Source organism: Syngnathoides biaculeatus, chromosome 18 (genome assembly GCF_019802595.1).
Source record: "Syngnathoides biaculeatus isolate LvHL_M chromosome 18, ASM1980259v1, whole genome shotgun sequence".
Classification (NCBI taxonomy): domain Eukaryota; kingdom Metazoa; phylum Chordata; class Actinopteri; order Syngnathiformes; family Syngnathidae; genus Syngnathoides; species Syngnathoides biaculeatus.
The window spans coordinates 6911530-6934394 of record NC_084657.1 but is presented as its reverse complement, the minus strand read 5'-3'; the positions used below and the strand labels follow the sequence as shown (position 1 = coordinate 6934394).

Below are 22865 nucleotides of genomic sequence, written 5' to 3'. Positions count from 1 at the left end.
CTTCGGGAGTATGGGGTACTGAACCCCCTGATACGAGCTGTTTGGTCCCTGTACGACCGAGATTGGTCCGCATTGCTGGCAATAAGTCGGACTCGTTTCCGGTGAGAGTTGGACTTTGCTAAGGCTGCCCTTTGTCACCGATTTTGTTCATAACTTTTATGGAAAGAATTTCTAGGCGCATCCGATGCATAGAGGGTGTCTGGTTTGGAGGTGCTTTTTGCAGATGATGTGGTTCTGTTTGCTTCATGAAGCCGTGATCTTCACCTCTCAGTGGGGCGGTTCGCAGCAGAGTGTGAAGCGGCTGGGATGAGAATCAGCACCTCCAAATCTGAGACCATGGTCCTCAGTCGGAAAAGAGTGGCTTGCCCTCTCTGGGTCGGGGATGAGAGCCTTTCCTAAGTGGAGGAGTTCAAGTATCTTGGGGTCTTGTTCATGAGTGAGGGAAGAATGGAGCGGGAGATCGACAGACTCATCGGTGCAGCGTCTGCAGTGACTCTGTCCGTTGTGGTTCAGAGGGAGCTCAGTCGAAAGGCAAAGCTCTCAATTTTCCAGTCGATCTATGTTCCTACCCTCACCTATGGGCACGAGCTTTGAGTCGTGACCGAAAGAACAAGATCCGGGATACAAGCGACCAAAATGAGTTTCCGCCGCAGGGTGTCCCGGCTCTCCCTTAGAGATACGGTGAGAAGCTCAGTCATCCGTGAGAGGCTCAGTGTTGAGCCACTGCTCCTCCACATTGAGAAGAGCCAGATGAGGTGGCTGGGGAATCTGATCTGGATGCCTCCTGGACGGCACCCTGGTGAGGTGTTCCGGGCATGTCCCACCGGAAAGAGACCCTGGGGACGACCCAGGACAAGCTGGACAGGACACACCATGTCTCTTGGCTAGCTTGGGAACACTTCGGGACCCTCCTGAAGAGCTGGAAGAAGTGGCTGGGGAAAGGGAAGTCTGGGTGTCCTTGCTGAAGCTACTTCCCCCGTGACCCGACTTGGAAAAGCAGTAGAAAATGGATGGATGGTTTCCTACAGCACACCAGACACTACACCACACCACGGTACTGTGCCGTGGCGAAGTGGTTGAAAAGCACTGTGATACACAAAGCAGAAAGAGAAAATGCCAACCACGTTTTCCCACACAAAAAAAGTTAACACTCTAGCTTTACTGAGAGGCTAATCATAGTTTTCTCATGCTTACAAATCCTGTATTGCTGTGTCTACTGAAATAGAATACAGCTCACACATAGATCGTTTAAGATCACTTCATACTTTGAAATTTTCGTGTTATAAATCAAGCTATTTTATCTCGCAAAAGGGGTACCACGTCAATTTTCACGTGGACAAAATTAGTTAACGGAATGAGAAACATTTTCATCATTCTCATAATCAGAAGGTTGCCACACTTTTTGAGTTCTAGATGACAGAGGTTTGCTTGAATTCAGAACACAAAATACAATCAAGACTGGAATTTTATAGTATATTTAATGACAACTACAATTCCCCAACTCCCCAAGAGGGGTTGCATTAGGAAGGGCATCCACCGTAAAAACTGTGCCAAACAAATATGAGCGTTCATCTGAGATGACACGCTGTGGCGACCCCCAAACGGGACGAGTCGAAAGAAAGTTATTTAATGACAACTAGAAGGGATCTAAAGGGAAATACACAAAACGTTAGACTAAAGAAAGAAAATAAAAAGAAATGATCAAATGTAGGAAAATTGGCATACAACAAAGGAAATAGAATGTGTTGGACTAAAGTTGGAAACGTGATCAGGGGCCGAGTGAACATCCTAATTACTTTTGAGCCCAAGCGCCCTGCTGTCGGACTGTCACACCAGGCCGACTTTGAAGAATGTAGTTTATCCCACTGCGTGGGGGTCACTGCGTAACCTCAGTTTGCAGGGAGCAAGTCTGCTTCAAATATATAAGATTAACTACAAAACTTGTCAGAATGTAGATGGAATATTAGGAATGTCAGGGGAGTGCTTTCGGGCATTATCCTTGACTTGCAAAGATCTGAAAAACTGGTTTCTGTAAAGGCTGAATTTGTGGGTCAACTCATGAAACGATACAAATGTTTCATTAACAGAGATTCCCAAACAGACTGCATTCCTGAACTTTCCAATGTTGCTGAGACCAAATCAGTTATCTATTGAGATTTTTAAAGGACGATACGAATTGGCGTACTGGTACAGTATGGTTTAGTTGGAGCATCGACATGCATATTTCACTCTTTTGTATATTTACTCATTGTTTCCCAAACTTTGAAGACTCCCAAAATAAAACTAGCCTCTCTATGTACCACCATCTTGACCTACAATTGCGCTGTAGCAGGCCTGTGAATACTCTTATTCATCCTGGTCTTTTGTGCAGTAGGCCCATGTGTTTATCATAAACACTGAAGAGTTTTATTCCAGTACTACCATCAGTTGCGCTGAGAGAGGATATATAGCCCACAACAACAGGTTCCAATAGTGCTAACATAATAGCATTTAGTAAGACTGAATGTTGTTTGCTTTAAGTCAGGCGTCTCAAACTCCAGTTTAAAGTTCAAGTTGCTTGACACTCCACTTCAGGTTTACTCTTGAACTAAACCCCCATAACAAAGGAATTATACCAACTGAATGTTCAAATACAGCACAGAAGTTTCTTTCTGTGTTTATGTTCACAAAAATGTTTACTTCAAAGCGAACACACAATCACTGGAAACACCCCTTTGATGAGTTTAGGAAAGCACTTCTCTCTTAAAATAATGAAGATTGGTTCTCAAATGGTGTGTTGGTGATATAGTGGTTAGCATAGCTGCCTTCCAAGTAGTTAACAGGGGTTTGATTCCCAACCAATCCATTGCTTGACCATCATCTCAACTTGTTAAGGGGTGGGACAGTGGATCAGCTGGAAAGTATTGGCCTCACAGTTCTTGGGTCCCGGATTCAATCCCGGACCCGGCTGTGTGGAGTTTGCATGGTTTTCTCTGGGCACTCCGGTTTTCTCCCACATCCCAAAAACATGCAACATTAATTGGACAATCGAAATTGCCCCTGGGTGTGATTGTGAGGGTGGCTGTTTGTCTCTATGTGCCCTGTGATTGGCTGGCAACCAGTTCAGGGTTACCTCGCCTCCTGCCCATTGACAGTTGGGATAGGCTCCAGTACTCCCCAGTGACCCTCGTGAGAATAAAGCGACTAAGAAAATGGATGGATGGTACTCAAATGCTGTATTAACACACACAAATGAGCAGTATATAAATGGGATATATTCATCAAACTGTCAAAAACAAGTGATATTAATATTTAAGCATCACTTCTACATTCATGATCGGCCACAATATTGTTAATAAAATGAAATCCCATTTGCATCCAGAAGTTAAAAAATTAATTGCTCCACATGTGGAGAAAGAAATGTCAATACTGACAATGTAAAAAAAAAAAAAAATACAACTGAATTGAACTTTAATCGTAAACTTGCACTTCTCTGTATTCTTTAATGAGGTGATTTTTTTTGGTCTCATCTGACCATAAAACTTTCTCCTATGACTCCTCTGTATCATCCAAATGGTCATTGGCAAACCTAAGACGGGTCTTGACGTGCTGGTTTAAGAAGGGGAACCTTCCGTGTCATGCATGATTTCAAACCATGACATCATCATCAGTGTATTACCAACAGTCACCTTGGAAACAGTGGCCCCAGCTCTTTTCAGGTCATTGACCAAGTCCTGTCGTGTAGTCCTGGGCTGATTCCCCACCTTTCTAAGGATCATTGAGACCCCACGAGGTGAAATCTTGCATGGGCCTCCACTCCGATCGAGATTGACCGTCATGTTTTGCTTCTTCCATTTTGTAATGATTGTTCCAACAGTGGATGTTTTTTCACCAAGCTGGTGGGCAATTTCTCCGTAGCCCTTTCCAGTTGTGTGGAGTTGTACAATTTTGTCTCTGGTGTCTTTGGACAGCTCTTTGGTCTTTGCCATGTTACAAGTTTGAGTCTCACTGATTGTAGGGGGTGGACAGATGTCTTTATGCAGCTACCGACCTCACACAGGTGCATCCGATTCAGGATAATACATGGAGTGGAGGTGCATTTTTAAAGGCGAACAAACAAGTCTTTGAGGGTCAGAATTCTAGCTGATAGACAGGTGTTCAAATACTTATTTGCAGCTGTATCACACAAATAAATCGCTAAAAAATCATACATTGTGATTTCTTGATTTTTCTTTTTAGATTATCTCTTTCACAGTGGACATGCACCTACGATGAACATTTCAGACCCCTCCATGATTTCTAAGTGGGAGAACTTGCAATACAGCAGGGTAATCAAATACTTATTTTTCTTCACTGTGAAAAATAAAGCATGAACTAACTGAACCACAAAAAATGAGGGCCAAAACAAGACTCAAGCTTTCTTTTTTTCCCCATACTGGTTTAGAAATTGCATGGATCTGGAAAGCAATTTATAAATAACTACGGGCTTGTTTTATGTTACTCTGAGTTTCTGAGCAAATTTAACATTAATTACTCGAAAAAACTTGGTGAAGTTCTAGATGGTATTCCAATAGTTTTACTTCTCTTAAAAAAAGGGCGAAAAGACATCTTTGCCAAATACGGCGCTAAAGGCAACTACAATAGGAAATGTTTTGTTGATAATTTACACTGGAAAAGCACTAAGACACTTCCATATTATTACTGTATATCCTTACAAATAAAGCAAGGGAAATGGGTTAAAATTCTTTCATCATGCATTTGTTTCTAATATTCTTGCCCAAATCATTCTCTTTGGGAGTGGCTGTGTGACCCAGCAAAACCTGGAAAGCCGATGTTCCCCCTGCTGACTTCAAGCCGGTACTCCTGAACACCATAAACATGCTTTAAATTAGATGCCCTGCTCATCTCGAGATGTTTTTTGGACCCTGCTGAACTTTGAAGAAATGTTTACTTTTGTGTTTGTGTTGCCATCTGCGTCACCATTTGTACTTGGTGAATTTGTAAACTTTTGACCTGAGAAAGCAATAAAAAGAGACACAAGACATAGACACTGACTCAGAATGTGTTTCGGAGGTGCAGCTAGTCAGCTGAACCTGTCCTCCTCATGAGCAAATTGAAGACCTCTTCTGTCCTTGTTATTTATATATTTTTCCAGCAGTTAAGTGATGAACCTGACAAAATGTCTTTTACATCTATATATACCTACGACCCTGGCAAACATCTTTTTTGGGGGGAGGGGTGGGTGAAATATCACCTGAAACACTTGTACTCCTATTCTGCCCATGTCACCGTACTAATAGATTTTGGTAAGTTGTATCCCGGTTTGTGATTGAAAGAGTTGAATGAATGAATCAAATAATACCGTTTTTTGTTATGATCCTATTTAATGGGCAGAGAGGCAATTTTTTGCCTTATTGAGATAAAAGTCTCCCAACAGGCCACAATCAAGGAAATAACACTTCTTTTTTGTTTATGGTTAAGTTATATGATAACTTGAGGCAGTTATGTTGGGTCAGGAAGGAAAGGGAAATAACTCTGTGCTAACTTTGATGAGTTATCCTCTCCTGATACCAAATTATATCTTCAGATTAAAACACTTAAATATTTTGATATACTGAAGGATATAATGTGTGAACATCATGATGTCCTAAAATGGGACGCTGTCCATGAATGGGATTTATACTCTGTACAATCAAATTGGAGCGCTTCTCCTTTGTCAATGCATACATAAAAACAAGGTTACAAATAAAAACAAATAAGAATAAAAATGAACTAAAAATAAAAAACAATAATGCAGCCGTTTGGTTGCACGAGCCAGTACAGTCTGTAGGCCAGTCCCAACCCCGAATAAATAGAGGTTTGTGTCAGGAAGGGCATCCATCTTAAAAGTTTGCCAAACAAATATGAGCGTTCATATCAAGAATCCCATCCCGGATCGGTTGTGGCCTGGATTAACAATGTCCACCCCCGGCACTGTTAACCTGCGGGACGTCGGTGGAAATTTGGCTTGTGTAGAAGGTTGATGGATGTTGTGAGGGAAGACAGGGAAGTTGGGGTTTGAGAGGAAGTAGCAGGAGATCGGCGCACATGGAAAAAGATGACGCGCTGTGGCGACCTCTAATGAACAAGCCAAAAGGAAAAGAAGAAGAGTAAAAAGAAATAAAAATAGATGTGCAAAATGGCATGCATAAATTGAATTGGTCAAGATGCTGAAATCGGCGTGCCTTCACATTAATAGCACGGCTAGAGAAAAGATGACAGTTCAGGGCGTGATGGCTCTCGGGGAAAAAAAAAAAATGTCAGTCTATTGGTCCTTGCTTTTGCACATCTGTACCACCTTCTAGATGGCAGGAGGTCAAACACTTGAGAACTGTGGTGTCCTTAATAATTTCCCGAGATTTGCTGAGGGACCAAGATGAGTAAATCTCTGCCATGGAGAGGTGAGGGCAGCCGATGATCTTCTGTGCTGCTTTAATTGTCCTCTGAAGCCTTGTTCTGTCTGCTTCAGTGGAGCTCCTATACCAGATGGAGACACAGTACGTCAGCAGGCTCTCAATGTATGGGCTGTAGAAGGCCAGCCGCAATTTTGTGTCCAGGTTGTTTTTTATGATGACTCTCAGGAAGTGGAGTTGCTGTTGAACCTTTTTGATGACCGCTGAGATGTTGTCAGTCCAGGAGAGGTCCTCAGAGATCATGACTCCCGGGAACCTGAATGTGTGCACTCTCTCCACACTCTCGGCATTGATTAAGAGCGGACCCGATTCAATTCTGTTCATCGTGAACTTCTCAATGATCTCTTTTGGTTATATAGTGTTCAGTACCAAATTGTTGTCGGAGCACCAGGTTGTGAGCTTCTGAAGCTCCTCTCTGGAGGGTACCTTGTCTCGATTTGAGATCAGCCTGACCACTGTTGTGTCATCAGCAAATTTGATGCTGATTTTATTTTTGTGGGCTCGGATACAGTCGAAGGTGTAGGGACAGTACACTAGGAGGCTCGGCACACATCCCTTTGGCGAACCAGTTCTCACTGTGTGGGTAGAGGAAAAGTCAGAGTCCATCCAAGAATCTGGGGTCTGTTGGTCAAATAGGCCTTGATCCAGGTGCTTGTGAGAGGAGGGACTTGCGGGACATCCAGTTTAGTCATCAGAATGTCCGGTGTAATTGTGTTAAAGGCTGAGCCGTAATTCACATAGAGCACCCTACCGGAGCACAGTTGTTGTTCCGGGTGGCTAAACACAGCGGGGTCCTCCATTGATCTATTTGCCAGCCTCTCGAAGCACTTCAGAATGAGAGGTGTGAGTGCGACAGGGGAGTAGTCATTGTGGCAATTTAAGGATTTCTGTTGGGGGATGGGAATGATTGTCGTAGATTTCAAACAAGTGGGGATGGTTGGTTGGGTCAGTGATAGGATGAAGATCCTGCAGAAGACACTGAAGAGCTGGTGGGCACATGTTCTGAGTACCTTGCCTGGTACTCTACCCAGGCCAGCAACTTTCCTGCGGTTCAAAGCCAGGAGCGCACGCCTCACATCGTGCTCCTGGAGGTGTAGTAGTTGGAGAGTAATTAGAGCCAGGAGGGCATTGGAGCAGCGAAGTGTTGCTGGGATGATTTAAAGTGAGCAAAGAAGCTCTTGAAGTCCTCTGACAATGAGTTGCTTGTGTCTCCTAATGTCACATCATACCTGTAGCTTCTGAAGTTTATGAGGCTCTGTAGACCCGGCACACCTGCCAAGGTCTGTTGCTGGCAAGATGGGACTGTATCCTCCTCTTGTAGTCTGTTTTGGCATTTTTTTTTCCAGTAAATTTTTGTTCAGCTCAAGCCGTGCTGTCAAGAGCTCTCACACGACCTGAAGACATTGTTGCTGGTCCTGTGGAGAAAGCGGACCAGTCTGATCATCCAGGTATTCTGGTTTGAAAAAACCCTGACGCTTTTCTTTACACACAGTTTCTATACAGAACTTGATATAGTCCAGAACAGTCTCTGCATATCTCTCCAGGTCCCCAAAAGGTCTATGTGTTGGAAGCAGTCATTTAGTTCTCTGAGTGCAGTCTCTGACCAGGTTGTTAACAGTTTTGGTGGGGGGCTGGGTCTGCAAGGGGTGTACAAAGGGACACGCAGCAGGGAGATGTGGTCTGACTCACCAATGTGGGGGAGAGGTGTGGTTTTGTAGCCGTGCTTAATACTAAAGTACACGTGATCGATGTTTCCACTTCTTGTTGGACCTTTGACATACTGGTAGAAGTTCGGGAGTACAGTCTTTAGATTGGTTTTGTTAAAGTCCCTGTCTGTCATGTGAATGCCTTTAGGGTAAGGCCGCTGCTGTTCATTGATGACCTTCAGCAAGAAAGCGAAAGTGCAGTGCTAGTCTTAACATCCGATGGGATGTAAACAGCCTTGATAATGGGTCATTCGCGCCCTCTGAATGTAAAAAGACCGGCATTTAACGGACATGTATTCAATGTAGGGTGAACAGTTATTGACTCTTTTTGAAAAATGTAGTGTTTGCTTTCCTCAGTAAAGGAATAAATTTAGTCTTTATGATGAATTAATTTTTTATTCTTGCAAAATTATTTCAAAACCTTATTTTAGACAAGGAAACCACACAATATATTACTATAATATTTACTGTGAGTCCCTAAATAGAAAAAAACAGCTTCTTACTTATATCTTCAGTTCATATTTTTATTCAAAATCTCCTGTGCTCTGGCGACACAATGGACGATTGGTTCACACATCTGCTTCACAGTTTCGACGTCCAGGTTCAAATTTAGGCATCGCTTGTGTAGGGTTTGCATGTTCTCTGGATCCTTGTGGAGGTTTTCTCCAGGTACTCTGGTTTCCTCTCCCATTCTGAAAACACACATGGCAGTTTAATTGAAGACTAAATTGTTTGCAGGTGAGAATGGTTGTTTTATTGCAGTGGGACATTATAACATTTTAAGTAATTGCTCAAAAAATGACTTAATTACAAGAAATAGTGCATCTTTGTTCATCTATTGTATGGCAGGGAGGACATACAGTAATTAATGTATCCACTTTTTGTTACATTTTGTGTATTGGTGTGCTGCAAGGGGTTTCAATTGGAAAACATGTGCCTTGGTTAAATAAAGGCTGGAAATCGGTCGTCTATTGCGACCAGTTCAGGGTGTACCGTGCCTCTCGACGGAAGTCAGCTTCAGCACACCTGCGATCCTGGTGAGGATAAGCAGCTCAGAAGATGGATGGATCCTCTCAACTCTTCTCTCGTACAATACTTATGTATTCGTTCCTATAGTTTTATATATGATCAATAAAGTGTTTTAAAACAAAAAATACGGCGACTCGAGACCAGTTCCTTGCATGCCGTCGAAGCAACGAGAATAGACCTCGGAACAGATTCAGCATGATGTAGCGTGCCGGCTGTAACCAACATGACTACGAGGCGGCCATGTTTAAAAGGTAATCTCTCAGAAAAGTAATGGAACATGGATACTGAAATCAAGTCGTAACTTTCTCATTTCGCAACCTATGATTGACAGTTTTATGAACAATCAAGCGTCTTCTATCAATATTCCAGATTAGAAATAATAATAATAAAAAAATACATGTGAAAGGGCCTCCTAGTTGGGAGAATCGTATCACTCTATACATATCTATGCTTACGAACATCGGAATAGTATATATTATTGAATATCCTGTTAAAAGAAATGATCGACATGATATAATCCCCCTTGCATGGACGTGGACCAACTGCCTGTGTTTACGTTTATATTCAAAGCACGTGGACCAATCACATTGCGAAGACCTTGAGGGTTGAGTCTGAATTCAGGCTCGTTGGCCTTGGCAAGTTCTACGTTGTAAGTGTCGGACGCTAAATCCTGTCCTTCCAAAATAAGACTGTTGTTTCCCCCCCACTCGCCAACAAAGGAAATGAAACGCTTATCATTGAGAACTGTAATTATTATTATTATTATTATTATTATTATTATTATTATTATTATTATTATATAGAATACAATTGTATGTCATAAACTATATATTGTATTCAACCGGAAATATATTTTTTAAAAAAAGGTGTGCGTGTGCTTGGATCATCAGCGACTGAGTCGATCCAATGAGGTGACGCCGCGTTCTGGGCCCCACTGAAGAAGGGAAGCCGGTGGTGAACTACCTTGTAGCAACTCACGAAGGCATATACCTTCCAAATTGCCTCGAAGTGGTTGTTTAATAGCAGAAGAAACGCGAAAGGAAGTATACACTGAAGAAAGGTAAGTTAACGCAGGGTTCCAGTCATTCGGTTCTGTCGACACACTACTGCAAGCTACTAGCATGTTGCCAATTTGTAGTCATACAAACAATTTTCATGCAGCTTTCTTAATACATGAAAATAGAAAAGGCCTTTTGTGTACCGTATTAATTGGAAGCGAAACGTGCAACATTAAGCCGTCCATATCCACAACGTTAGGTAATTAAGGGCATCGTCTGCTTTCCATTTCTAACAAATTTATAGACATTAAAGCCATCCCCATTGTCCACTAAATATGTAGACAATAAAGTCAAAGCCAACTTAAAAGGCCGAGAACACAAGGCAGACCTCACGTTTCCTTTGTCAAGTGTTTTTTCATTGTACTACTTTCCTCGGCAAAACCATGCTGCCCGATTGAGTTTTAAATGGTTTATTTACATATAATTTGATCAATAACAGTAAAGGAATGGCCCTCTGAATTCCCCTTATAAAATTAATTCCTTTTCCGGGGACTAGTTGAATTAATGGCAGTTTCTGAGGAAAAATAAACCAAATGCCAAATAGTAAGTACTAAATACTCAGTGTTGTTTGTCAAAATGACTTTATGTGTCCTAAATGAAATGTAAAGATTTCCAACATTTTATGAAGATGCTAATTAAATTTTGGTATTATTTTAGGATTTTTCTCCTTTTCCTGAAATGCCTTTTCCATGAAAAATTAAAACGTACGTCTTTAGTGTTTTCAGAGTTCTTTTATTTTGGGTTCTTTTACAAACAGGCCTTCTTTGTCATGCAACCTGTCTTTACTGTTGATGCCACCTTCAAAGCACCTGAGGTGATCTGTGAGCTGAAGTTCCAGGATGAAAAAGCCAGTTTGCTACTTTTTCCCTCAGATTTGAAGATGTATGAATTTGTGAAAGTATCCAAACAATCTCTTGTCTTTTACTTCTCATAATCTTGTATATTTTTGCAAGTGTAATGGCTTTGGCATTTATGCACTTGTCTGCACAGCTTGAAGGGCTCACAGAATTTTTAGGTTTGTCTTTACAGTTATACACTTTTGTCATTACCATTATGCAAGAAGGGTATTTCAATGTGTCACAACTACTATATTTGCCCCGTCAATGATATTAGGAATACCTAACATTTTTAATCAGTAACTGTCTGAAAATAGGACTTTAAAGGGGAAATCCACTGATTTGCATTAACAATGTATCCAATAGGTCAGGGGCGTCAAACTCAAATTCAATGGGCCAAAATTTTAAATTGAACAAAGTCGCGGGCCAAGGTTGAACAAATGAACCTTTTTAATATGGAACCTAACAAGTGTGTCACACTTTTTAATATCGGTGGGCCAGCTCTAATATTAATTTGAAATTGACTCGTGGGCCGAGTATAATTACACCGCGGGCCAAATTTGGCCCACAGGCGAGAGTTTGACACCTATGCAATAGGTCATGTAATATGTACTCTATTTTGACATGATGTTAAATCATCTGTTTTAAGTGTTTTGAGAAGATTTTTATCGACAATTACGAATTTTCAGGGGGGCTGCCATTTTCAAGAGTCACATGACCTACGTGCGCAGATGTGACGTGTTACGTGCCGCAACAAAGGCTCGATTACATGGGACACCATTTATGCCCAGCGGCGATTTCTCGGATTTATCCTCATCTAATGAAGAAATAGCAGTATTGGTTGATCGGGAAGATGGAAGTATACTTGGACATTGGGGGAAAAAAACTCCCGAGCAGCTTTGTTTAACCGGCAACCCATTAATCTTTTGACCGGCAATACGGCGCCGTGTAAACTGTGACATCGCGTGCACGAGCGCTATTAGTCTGTTCTGTTAAGGTTCCACTGAACATCCATGCAACATATAGAATTTCCATATGTCCACTAGGGTTGGGAACAATAAACTGATGCATATACGTACGTATCGGTTCGTAAAGGCAAGCGATACAACTCAGAACTGTATCGGTTGTAGACTCCGGGATCGATACAAAATCAGTAACCCAGTAATCCTTAGATATGTCAGTTGTTTGGCTGCAGACTGGATATCCAGAGACTAGGAATCTGTTGCCTGAGGCTTTATGGTTTTTCATCACATAAAACTAGCATGAGAGGTCTTGCGCTGTGGTCCCCATGTAACATTATGTGAACAAAATGCAGGAGTGCTGGGTACTAGTGACACTTCTACCTAAACTACATTTCTTGGTACCAGCACTATTTCAACATCAAATAGCTTTTCGGGAGTGAAGCTTCTTTTGTGGTCACGGCGATGGCAAAATAGAGTTCCCTCAGGAGTTGTCAACCTTAAATGCAATGCCACATTACATACCTTATTTGAAATCTACCATTGACACCGGGGCCAGTGATGAAATGTGCGTTGCAGTTTCACAATATGGCAAAGGAACATCTCTCCACTTTCATTGGAATAATTCAACAAGCAAATGTTTCTTCCCCAGTTGTCATTACTCGATCTGACACTCTTTTCACCTCCAAGACATTCTTCGCCAGCTCTTCTTTTCTTCCCATCTACTCCATGATAAAATAATTTAAACCCTGCACCTAAACTTCTAGCCTTACTCCCTTTCCACTTGCTCTCTTGGATGCACAATATATCAACCTTTCTCCTAATTATCATGTCAACTAACTCCAACATTCAAAGTCCCTACACACAGCTATAGGGTCTGTGCATGCCTCTTCTGCTGACTAAGCTGCTTTCCTCTTATTTTTTTGTTTTGTGTTTGACCTACATTATCTGAATTTCATTAACAGTGCCGGGGGTTGCCGTAGTTAACCCGGGTCACGACCGATCTGTTATGGAATTGTTTGATGAATGCTCAAATATGTTTGGCACAGTTTTACGCCGGATGCCCCTCCTGACGCAATCCTCTGCATTTATCTGGGCTTGGGACCAGCCTACAAGTTGTACAATATAGTGCTCCCCGTAGGGCTGGAGATAGTCAAAAAGCAATCTAATAAGTCAGCACATAAGGTACACAATTCATATACTTCCTGGTCTTTGTTAAAGTTAAAAGGCGATGAGGGTAAGAAGGTTTGAGTATGGAAAATATAAATATGTAGATTTAAAGGATATGGGGATGAGATTCAAACCAGAATGGCTCTCATGCCAGTAAGTTGAATATTGTGTCCACTTGTACAATGTCCTATAAGTACTCATGGGCCTCGTTGTATAAGTTGTTTAGGTCGTGCAAGTTTTGTAGTGACCAACGTTTGTTTCTTCAACAGCAACGGTTTGATCACAAACGCGTCTCGTTCTTAGCCAGCTAAGCTAAGGGAGTCTGGTCCTAGAAACAAGTTTAAGTTGACATTTTCACTTGCCCAACTTCCTATAAGTACTCATGGTCCTCGTTGTATACGATATGTAGGTTTTGCAGGTCGTGCAAGTACTAGCGTTTGATGTTTACCTCCTCAGCAAATATTTGATTACAGATGTCTTGTTGTTAGCAAGCTTGGCTAAGCTAGGCCTTGAAGCTTTTACGCGAACGATACGGCTCCAATTTGGGTACTATGATGACACAGATATGATTTTAGTCCACTGAAGTCGTCACCAGGGACGTCCCAGATTGAGTATTCACAACATTCGGTCCAAATTCAGCAGGATTTATTTATGGTACAATCATGCTGGCCAGCGCCTCCTCGTTTTGTTGTCACCTGTTCGGGAACCGGAAGCCCAAAATGTCCATGATGTAAAGAATAATAAAAAATTATGTTCATTTACCTTTGGCGTTGAGTGCGTGGCGAGCAAAAAGTCATCCTGGTGTCTTCAGAGGCAGAGGCACGGACAATAAATTCCATAAGCTATAAATTCAAAAGAAATTAACAACTTTCAAGGTTTCCTGAAGTACCAATCCTGTTCAGCCTGTATATCCTGCCATTGGGTCAAATAAGTCAAACCTTTAATTTTGACTACCAGAGCTATGCAGATGACACAGTTGTATTTGTCAGTGTCTCCAGATGACTACAGTTGAATTGAGGTATTGTGCCACTGTCTTAAGTCAGATAAATAACTGGATGAGCCAAAATTTTCTTCAACTCAATCACAACAAAACTGGGACAATTGTTTTTGGCAATAAAGAAAAGAGAATTGCTGTTCGTAAACACCTGGACTCTCTATCTTTAAAAACCAAAGACCAAGTCCGAAACCTTGGTATTCCAATTGATTCCAAACTTACTTTCAACAATCATACCAAATCAATCACAAAAACTGCTTTGTACCATCTGAAGAACATATCTAGCGTGACGTCTTGTATGTGTCAAGCAGACCAAGAAAAGCTCATCCATGCTTTTATCTCGAGTAGACTTGACTACTTTAATGGTCTTCTGACTGGACTCCCCAAAAAGAGTATTAAACAGCTGCAGCTCATTCAGAAGGCTGCAGCTCAGGTTCTGACCAAAACAAAGCGGTCAGAGCATATCACTCCAATCCTAAAGTACTTGCACTAGCTTCCAGTCAGCTTTAGAGTAGATTTTAAAGTTCTGGTACTGGTCTATAAATCACTAAATGATTAATGTCCTGAATACATGAAAGAAATGCTTACGGAATACAATCCCAGAAGAGCTCTGAGATCGACTGACTCCGGTCAAATAGTGGAGGGCAAAGTCCAAAGGAAACATGGTGAAGCAGCATTTATCTATTATGATGCACACAAATGGAATAAATTGCCAGCAGAAGTGAGGTCAGCCCCAAGTGTGAATGGTTTTTAAAGCCAGGTTGAAAGCTTTTTAGAATATATCCACTTTTTGATCATATTACTTGCACTGTATGTGTTTTTCTTTTTTTAATATTTTGTCGTTATTGTTTAATCCCATTTTAAATGTTTAATCTTTGTTTTCAAATGCCTTTAATCATGTAAAGTACGTTGAGTTACCTCATGTATGAACTGCGCTATACAAATAAATTAGCATGCATGCCAGCACGCGTTTTAGCGTGTATATACAAGCTACCATATGATGCCGCTCACGAAGCAGTGAGGAACAACAGCATTTCACATCTGTAAGCAGAAGAAGCTTACATTGCCCCACACACTACGTGTGTAGGCAGGTCATTACTGACAATGTTGTACACACAATGTCACATCGAAACTGAAATCACACGACAGCGAACAAAATAACATAACTCGCAAATAAATAATGACTCACAAAACAATGGGCGCAAGACCTGCACTTTAAACGCTATTTACATGCTCCCTGCATGCTTTGCAGCGCTCCCAGCATGCTTAGCGGCTCTCAGGACATCATTCATGCCGGTAAGCATACTGGCAAATCTTTACCCGTGATGCACTCCTCAATGTTCGTCACTGAATCTTTTGTCATACGCTCACGCACACTCGCACAGTTCAACTTTTTTGCTGATTTATTCGTCTTTTTTCATCATGGGCCCCAAGAAATCGATGGCCAGTGCTTGTAAGGAGAAGAAGAGTTGTTTTGTCCCTCAAAACAAGTAATCATTGATAAACATGAAAGACATGCATGCGTGTGGCTTCATGGCTGCTGCTACTCGACTTGAGAGGTTTGAAGTGGAGTTTGAACCTGAAGCTGAGGAAATTGTTTCACTGGGAAAGGTTAAGGAGGACATAAACGAGTTGGTTCACCACGAAGATCATAAACTGAGAAGCAAGTTCATCGACCCAAGTTGGTTCACCCACAACGATGCAGGAGCAGTTTGCGGCTTAGAGGGAGGATGCAGCAACTATTCCGTCAGCCAGAATAAAAGACATGTCGATGAAATTACATGACATTTCAAAATTTATGCAAAAGAATCACTCTGAAAAGCTGATTAACTAGTCAGGCGATCGCTCACTTCAATGACCTTGTTTGTGCCTTGCACATTTCCGCATGAGTATAAAAGCCGTAAAAGGCAAACATCCCTGGGTGTAGGAAATATGTTGTAAATAATTGTACTCCGTACAAATAACTGACAGCAGTTCTGAAGAATCATCCATAAATTTTCCATTGTATCTTAATCTATAAATTATTAAAATGATAACCTTTGGGCCACCCTTAACTAAACACACATTCAAAAGAGCTAAAATCACCCGGTATAATTTCTTTACATTGAAATAACGATTGAAAAATAACAGCAATACCACCACCTTTTTTCAATGTTCAACACTTGTTCATAAAATAAAACTCTGCTGGTGTTGCCTCATTTAAAATGGTATTTCAACTTTCTGCTAACCAAGTTTCATTTCATAACAAAAAGTCCAGACCATAGGTTTTAATGATGTCATTGATAAACATTGATTTGTTACCCAGGGATTTGATATTAAAAAGAGCTAGTCTCTCAGAGATGGCTGGTGAGAATGGTTTGATAGACTCACATTTTATCCTCACTAAGTTGGAAGTTCTACTTTTTTGGTGCCATATCTTTTTGAACAACTTTCTGTCCCTTGTATTACAGGGATGAAAAATGCCTGAGCTCCATAGGGGTCTGAGTTATTCTGGAAAAGACCCAGTAAATATCAGTCAAGCTTTACAGATAGTCTTCATGGGTGGAGGAGGTTCCTTTCACTTCTCAGTGGACGGTGGTTTCAGGTGGGGGGGGGGGGGGGAGATCTTGTTGTATGGGCTGGACTCCATTGTTGACATTAGTCTTCATCCTATCCATCAGACCCAACATTGTATTCAGGCTGGGAGAGGGGGACCAAACATCCACTGGGGATTGTATGGTTGTTGTAGTCTTAGAGGGGAGATTTTGAGGTGTGGATGGGTCCAATGGGGCAGGAAGAGGTGTGGGAGATTTAAAGGCCTGGCACATTCCATTTGTCATTTGCTCATCAGATTGTTTGGATGATGCAAATTAATCTGTGTGCACCTTGTCTTGCCTTATCTTTTGTTCCTCCGATTGTTTGGGAACACCTGGATCGTTTTGTCCTTGTTTTTTGTAAACATTTTTCTTTAAAGGGTGGTGAACGACACACACAGTAGAAAATGTTGGCAGCTAAAAACTTAACTCCTTGTCTATTTAGACAAACCATCAGCTTTGTAAAGATTTTTACGCTCCCAAAAAAGGCAGAAATTGTCAGTGAAACTCGCGTATAGTTCAGTGCACAACTTGCCCAACCACCTATTCAATTGACGGAGCCTTGAGAAACGTTCATCTCCAGATCTTACAAGTGGGAGAGATCTGCTTATAAAAACCTCAGCATCACTCCCTTGCACTTTTGTTAGATTATTGAAATCTCGCTTCAGTACCTCTCATTGCTGCTTGAGAACATCCAGGGCCCCTGTGGGTATAATGACAGATTTCACAGTTGGGTGCTGATCAGTGCTTTCCAGGATTTTTTGAGAGATATCAGACACCGTGTCATTTGTAAAACACAGTACTTTGGTATTCTTCTCACTACAAAAGCGTTTCACATCCTTGATGGCTCAATCACCAACTATTAATGTTTGGGGTCCCAATTTTTTTCTTGGATGATTTAATTTCATACCTTTCAGTGGTGGTGGAGGATGAGCATTCTTGGCTTGGGTCTTGTAAAAGTGCCTCAAATCTATATGTAAGTTCGACGTAATATTGTGCACTGACTCACATTATTTATATATATATATATATATATATATATTGCATCCAATATTTATGGATTTTTGTTATTCGCAAGGGTGTATGGAACATAACCCCGCAAATAATGGGAACACTGTATGTATTCTATGATGTGATTGTGTATTTTTCCAGTTCAATTAAAATGTTCTTAGCATTAGGGAATTTAAAAAATAATAAATTTGAATATTTTGGAGGTCAGGTAAGCCAAATTCAAAAAGACCTAATTGGTTTGCATTTCATTATCATATGAAAATCGGCGTCTTGTATTTTTGGTCCATTGTTCACATATGAAATGGAGCAAATCCCATTTTATGCATAGTGTATTGAGACAAGTATTCTATGGAAAACGTAATCCCATCTCCTGATTACATCGCTGGAGCTCAGGCACACCTCTTTACCTCTTTCACCAAGGCTTTTCTTCTCCCATTGCTCTGTTTGGCTGGACAGCAAGGTCTATGAAGGGTTCTGATTATCCCAAAAGTCTTCCATTTCGGGAGTTTGGAGAGGCTACTGTGCTCCTAGGAGCCTTAAGTGTAACCTTGGCTGGGTCAGTGCCTTGCCGCAAGTTTCTCTGAGCTCTTCAGGCAGTTCCTTTGACCTTATGATTCTCATTTGCTCTGAGATGCACATTGAGCTGTAAGGTCTTATTTAGACAAGTGCGTTTTTTCTATCAGATCCAGCCAGTATTCAAACACAGCTGGACTCCAATGAAGGTTTAGAACCATCTTAAGGATGATCAGAAGAAATGGACAGCACCCACGTTAAATGTCACAATAAAGGGTCTACATACTTATGACAGATTTGTTTTTTTAATCAATCTGAAAAAATGTCCCATTAAGTGTGTGTGTGTGTGTGTGTGTGCGTGCGCGCGCGCGCGCTGAATTTAAATTATTGTAGAAACGGCTGCAATGTAATAATAAAAAAACTTAAGGGGACCTGACTACGCACCCACTGTAAATTTATCCCTGCGAAACACCATATTACTTGCACTGTATATGAAATGGTTAAGTGGAAAAACTTGAATTTAATGTTTCCATACTGTCATTTCAGATCGTCATGGTTGAAAGAAACTTTCCATTGGCTGCTGTCTTTTGCCTGGTTCTATCAATGTTCCCTTATCACATAGGTATTCGCACTTGTTTTGTATTTATAGCAGTACAGAAAAACTTCTGTGTGGGGAAATAAATCTAATGCAATTTGTAATGGAATCCTTTTGTGGTATATTTTTGCAGGTTCTGTGGCTGTCATGTCAATAGATGTTGGAAGTGAGTGGCTGAAGATGGCAATCGTTAAACCTGGTGTCCCAATGGAAATTGTTCTAAACAAGTGGGTAGCAATAATCCTCAACACACAACGAACCACACATCTGGTATCACAACTGTAATTCTGTGGCAGGTAAAACCAATGAGGTTGGATGTTATCCCATTGCTTTAATTATCACGTCTGGTTTAATTTTAGGGAGTCGAGGAGGAAAACACCCGCAGCTGTATGCCTCAAGGAAAATGAAAGACTTTTCGGTGACAATGCTTTGGGAGTGGTATGACATCCTCAATCGTAACATTTTTATTGTGTGAATTGCCATCTATAAACATTTTATACTGGTGATTGTTGTTTCACCCTTACGCATGCCATTTTATTTAATTCATGGTTGCATTTTCAGTCTGTGAAGAACCCTAAAACCGTCTATCGACACCTGCGAAATCTCATGGGAAAGAAACACGACAACCTACAAGTAACACTTTACCGGAAACAGTTTCCTGAGCACCAACTGCAAGTCGACCCAGTTCGAGAGACGGTTTACTTCAAAGCTTCAGAGTAAGTTTTTATTCATCATTTAATAATCTAGCTCCATGACAAGGTGGCTGGCACGTTGATGGAATTTTCTGGGGAAAAAAGAAAAAGTGAGCGCTTTTAACACCTCTTTAATCTTCTATGTATAGATGGCAAAACAATAGACACATTTCTTCTTCTTTTCCTTTCGGCTTGTCCCATCAGGAGTCGCCACAGCGTATCATATTTTTTCCATCTAAGCCCATCTTGTGCATCTTCCTCTCACACCCACTGTCCTCACGTCTTCCCTCACAACAGCCATCAAGCTTTTCTTTGGTTTTCCTCTCGCTCGTTTGCCTGGCAGCACCATCATCAGCACCCTTCTACCTATATGCTCTCTCTTGCCTCTGGACATGTCCAAACCATCGAAGTCTGCACTCTCGAACCTTGTCTCCAAAACATCCAACATTGGCTGTCCCTCTAATGAGCTCATTTCTAATTAATCTAATCCAACCTCCTCACTCCGAGCGAGAACCTCAACTTCTTCATTTCTGCCACCTCTGGTTCTTTTTCCTGTCTGTTCCGTGCCACCATCTCTAATCTGTACATCATGGCCGACCTCACCACTGTTTTATAAACTTTGCCCTTCATCCTAGCCGAGACTCTCTGTCGCATAGACCACCAGACACCTTCCGCCATATAATATAATTCAACATAAACAGACCTTTTAAAAAAAAGAACAAAAAAGAAAGCTATACACATATATGTACGTTGGTTGTCTTTGTCTTTCTGACACGTCCATAGCGAGCATGAACACTCGGTTACAAGTTGTTGAAGCATGGATGGGGATGTTTAAGAATGGCGGGAAGTTTACAAAATATACCCACATGCGCATTACTCACAGAGACCTTTCAGCACCGGGAGCGCTCAGACTGTCACACCGGCCTCACCACTGTTTTATAAACTTTGCCCTTGATCTTAGCAGAGACTCTTCTGTCACATAACACATCAGACACCTTCCGCCAGCTGTTCCAACCTGCTTGGACCCGTTTCTTCACTCCCTGACCACACTCTCCATTGCTCTGTATTGTTGACCCTAAATATTTGAAGTTGTCCACCCTCGCTATCTATTCTCCCTGTCGCCTCACTCTTCCCCTTCCACCCCTCTCATTCATGCACATATATTCTGTTTTACTTAGATAATCTTCATTCCTCTCCTTTCCAGTGCCTGCCTCCATCTTTCTAATTGTTCCTCAACCTGCTCCCTGCTTTGACTGCATATCATGATATCATCTGCAAGCATTATTGATCAAGGGGATTCCAGTCTAACCTCATCTGTCAACCTATCCATTATCACAGGAACGAGCTCAGACCTGATCCCTGGTGGAATCCCACCTTCACCTTAAATTCTTATGTTACGGCTACGGCTGCTGGCCTCATACATGTCCTGTACAATTCTAACATATTTTTTCGCCACTCCAGACTTCCGTATGCAGTACCACAGTTCTTCTCTTGGTACCCTGTCATAGGCTTTCTCGAGATCCACAAAGACACAACGTACCTCCTTCTGACCTTCTCTGTGTGTTTCATTTCACATCCTCAAGGCAATTAATGCATCTGTGGTACTCTTTCTAGGCATGAAACCATACTGTTGCTCGCAGATACTTACTTCTGTCCTGAGTCTAGCCTCCACTACTCTTTCCCATAACTTCATTGTGTGGCTCATCAACTTTATTCCTCACAAGTTGCCGCAGCTCTGCAAGTCCCCTTTGTTCATAAAAATGGGAACTAGCACACTTTACCTCCATTCTTCAGGCATCTTCTCGCTCTGTCATATTCTGTTGAATAAGTTGGTCAAAAATTCCATAGTCACCTCTACAAATTGGTTCCATACCTTCACCGGAACGTCATCAGGACCAAGTGCCTTTCGAACCCCCCCCCCCCCTTGCTAATCAATGCCACATCCTGGTCCTTCACACTTGCCTCTTCTACTCTTCCTTCTCTTTTCTTCAACTTCTCAAAGTATCCTTTCATCTATTCTGCACACTACTGGCACCAGTCAACACATTTCCATCTCTATCATCAATCACCCTTACCTGCTACACAACCTTCCCATCTCTTTCCCTCTGTCCGGCCAACCTGTAAATATCCGTTTCTCCTTCTTTTGTGTCCAACCTGGGGTACATGTCGTCATATGCCCCTTGTTTAGCCTTCGCCACCTCTACTTTAGCCCATCACTTCTTCATCGCCCCCGTTTCCTTCACCAACATGTCCATTACAATCTGCACCAATCACAACTCTCTCTTTCTGAGATGCTCAGAGCGGCTTCATCTAGTTCCTTCTAGAATTTCTCTTTCAACTCTCAGTTCCATCCTACCTGTACGGCATAGCCGCTAATCACATTATACATAACACCCTCAATTTCATATTTCAACCTCATCACTCTATCTGATACTCTTTTCACTTCCAAGATGTTCTTAGCCAGCTCTTCCTTTTTAAAATGACCCCCTACTCAATGGTAAAATAATTTAAACCCTGCTCCTAAACTTATAGCCTTGCTGCCTTTCCACCTGGTCTCTTGGATGCGCAATATATCAACCTTTCTCCTAATCGTCATGTCTCAGCATTCAAACTCCCTACATTCAGTTGCCGGCTTTGTGCCTTCCTCTTCTTTGTCTTCGACCCACAATTGCTGAATTTCCACTGACGCCCTGCAGGTTAACGGTGCCGGGGGGACTGAACTTGTAAATCGTACACACTAGAAACTGCTCGCGGTTTGTTTTTCCCTTCTCACACTCAGTGCTCCACACGCCTGTGCAGTCTATTGCTCTCTCACACACGCACACTGCAAAGGAGAGGCTCATAGAGGCTTTAAATTCACTAACCTGAAGAATTGCCACACAAAAAAGGAAGCAAAGACACCAGTTCGTTTGACAGCTCGCGAGGAGAGATGAGAGGAAGTGTCTCGTACAATTCACCACCGTACTCTCTGATTGTCCTCTCCTCAGTACCTCTATTTGGTTTCAAAACGCTCCTTATTTATATGGATGTTACAAAAACGAGACTGGGAAGAAAATCATATTTGGAAACAAAGTGTACGTGTGTGTGTGTGTGCGCGCGTGTGTGTAGAAGATTGCAGAGTACATATGTGGTAATCATTTGTTTAACAGGTGCTCCTGGTTCTAACAGTTCTGATGATTAGATGTTCTTGTGCTATCTCCTGTTAAGTGGCTGCCACATTATCTAAAGCAGAGCAAAGCATTTCTTTATTGGAAGCAGATGTATGATAATTATATTCACAATTATTCCTATAATCCTA

At 41.6% G+C, this 22865-nt stretch overlaps 1 protein-coding gene and 1 long non-coding RNA gene across 2 annotated transcripts in view; one reads left to right on the top strand and one right to left on the bottom strand.

The window, feature by feature from the left end:
* Window positions 1-349: 349 nt before the first annotated feature.
* On the bottom strand, window positions 350-9729 carry LOC133491461 (uncharacterized). The gene is made up of 3 exons (XR_009792414.1): window positions 9131-9729; window positions 8641-8829; window positions 350-7846 (listed from the first exon to the last, which is right to left on the bottom strand). It is a non-coding gene; the product is annotated as an uncharacterized LOC133491461 (long non-coding RNA).
* Window positions 9730-10035: 306 nt separating this feature from the next.
* Window positions 10036-22865, top strand: part of hyou1 (hypoxia up-regulated 1) — a 61358-nt gene continuing 48528 nt past the window's right edge. Inside the window, exons 1-5 of the mRNA XM_061802600.1 lie at window positions 10036-10226; window positions 18827-18902; window positions 19009-19102; window positions 19235-19313; window positions 19437-19591. Of these exons, the coding sequence (XP_061658584.1) occupies window positions 18833-18902; window positions 19009-19102; window positions 19235-19313; window positions 19437-19591 (398 nt within the window). The 5' untranslated portion in view covers window positions 10036-10226; window positions 18827-18832. The remainder of the gene's footprint in view (window positions 10227-18826; window positions 18903-19008; window positions 19103-19234; window positions 19314-19436; window positions 19592-22865) is intronic.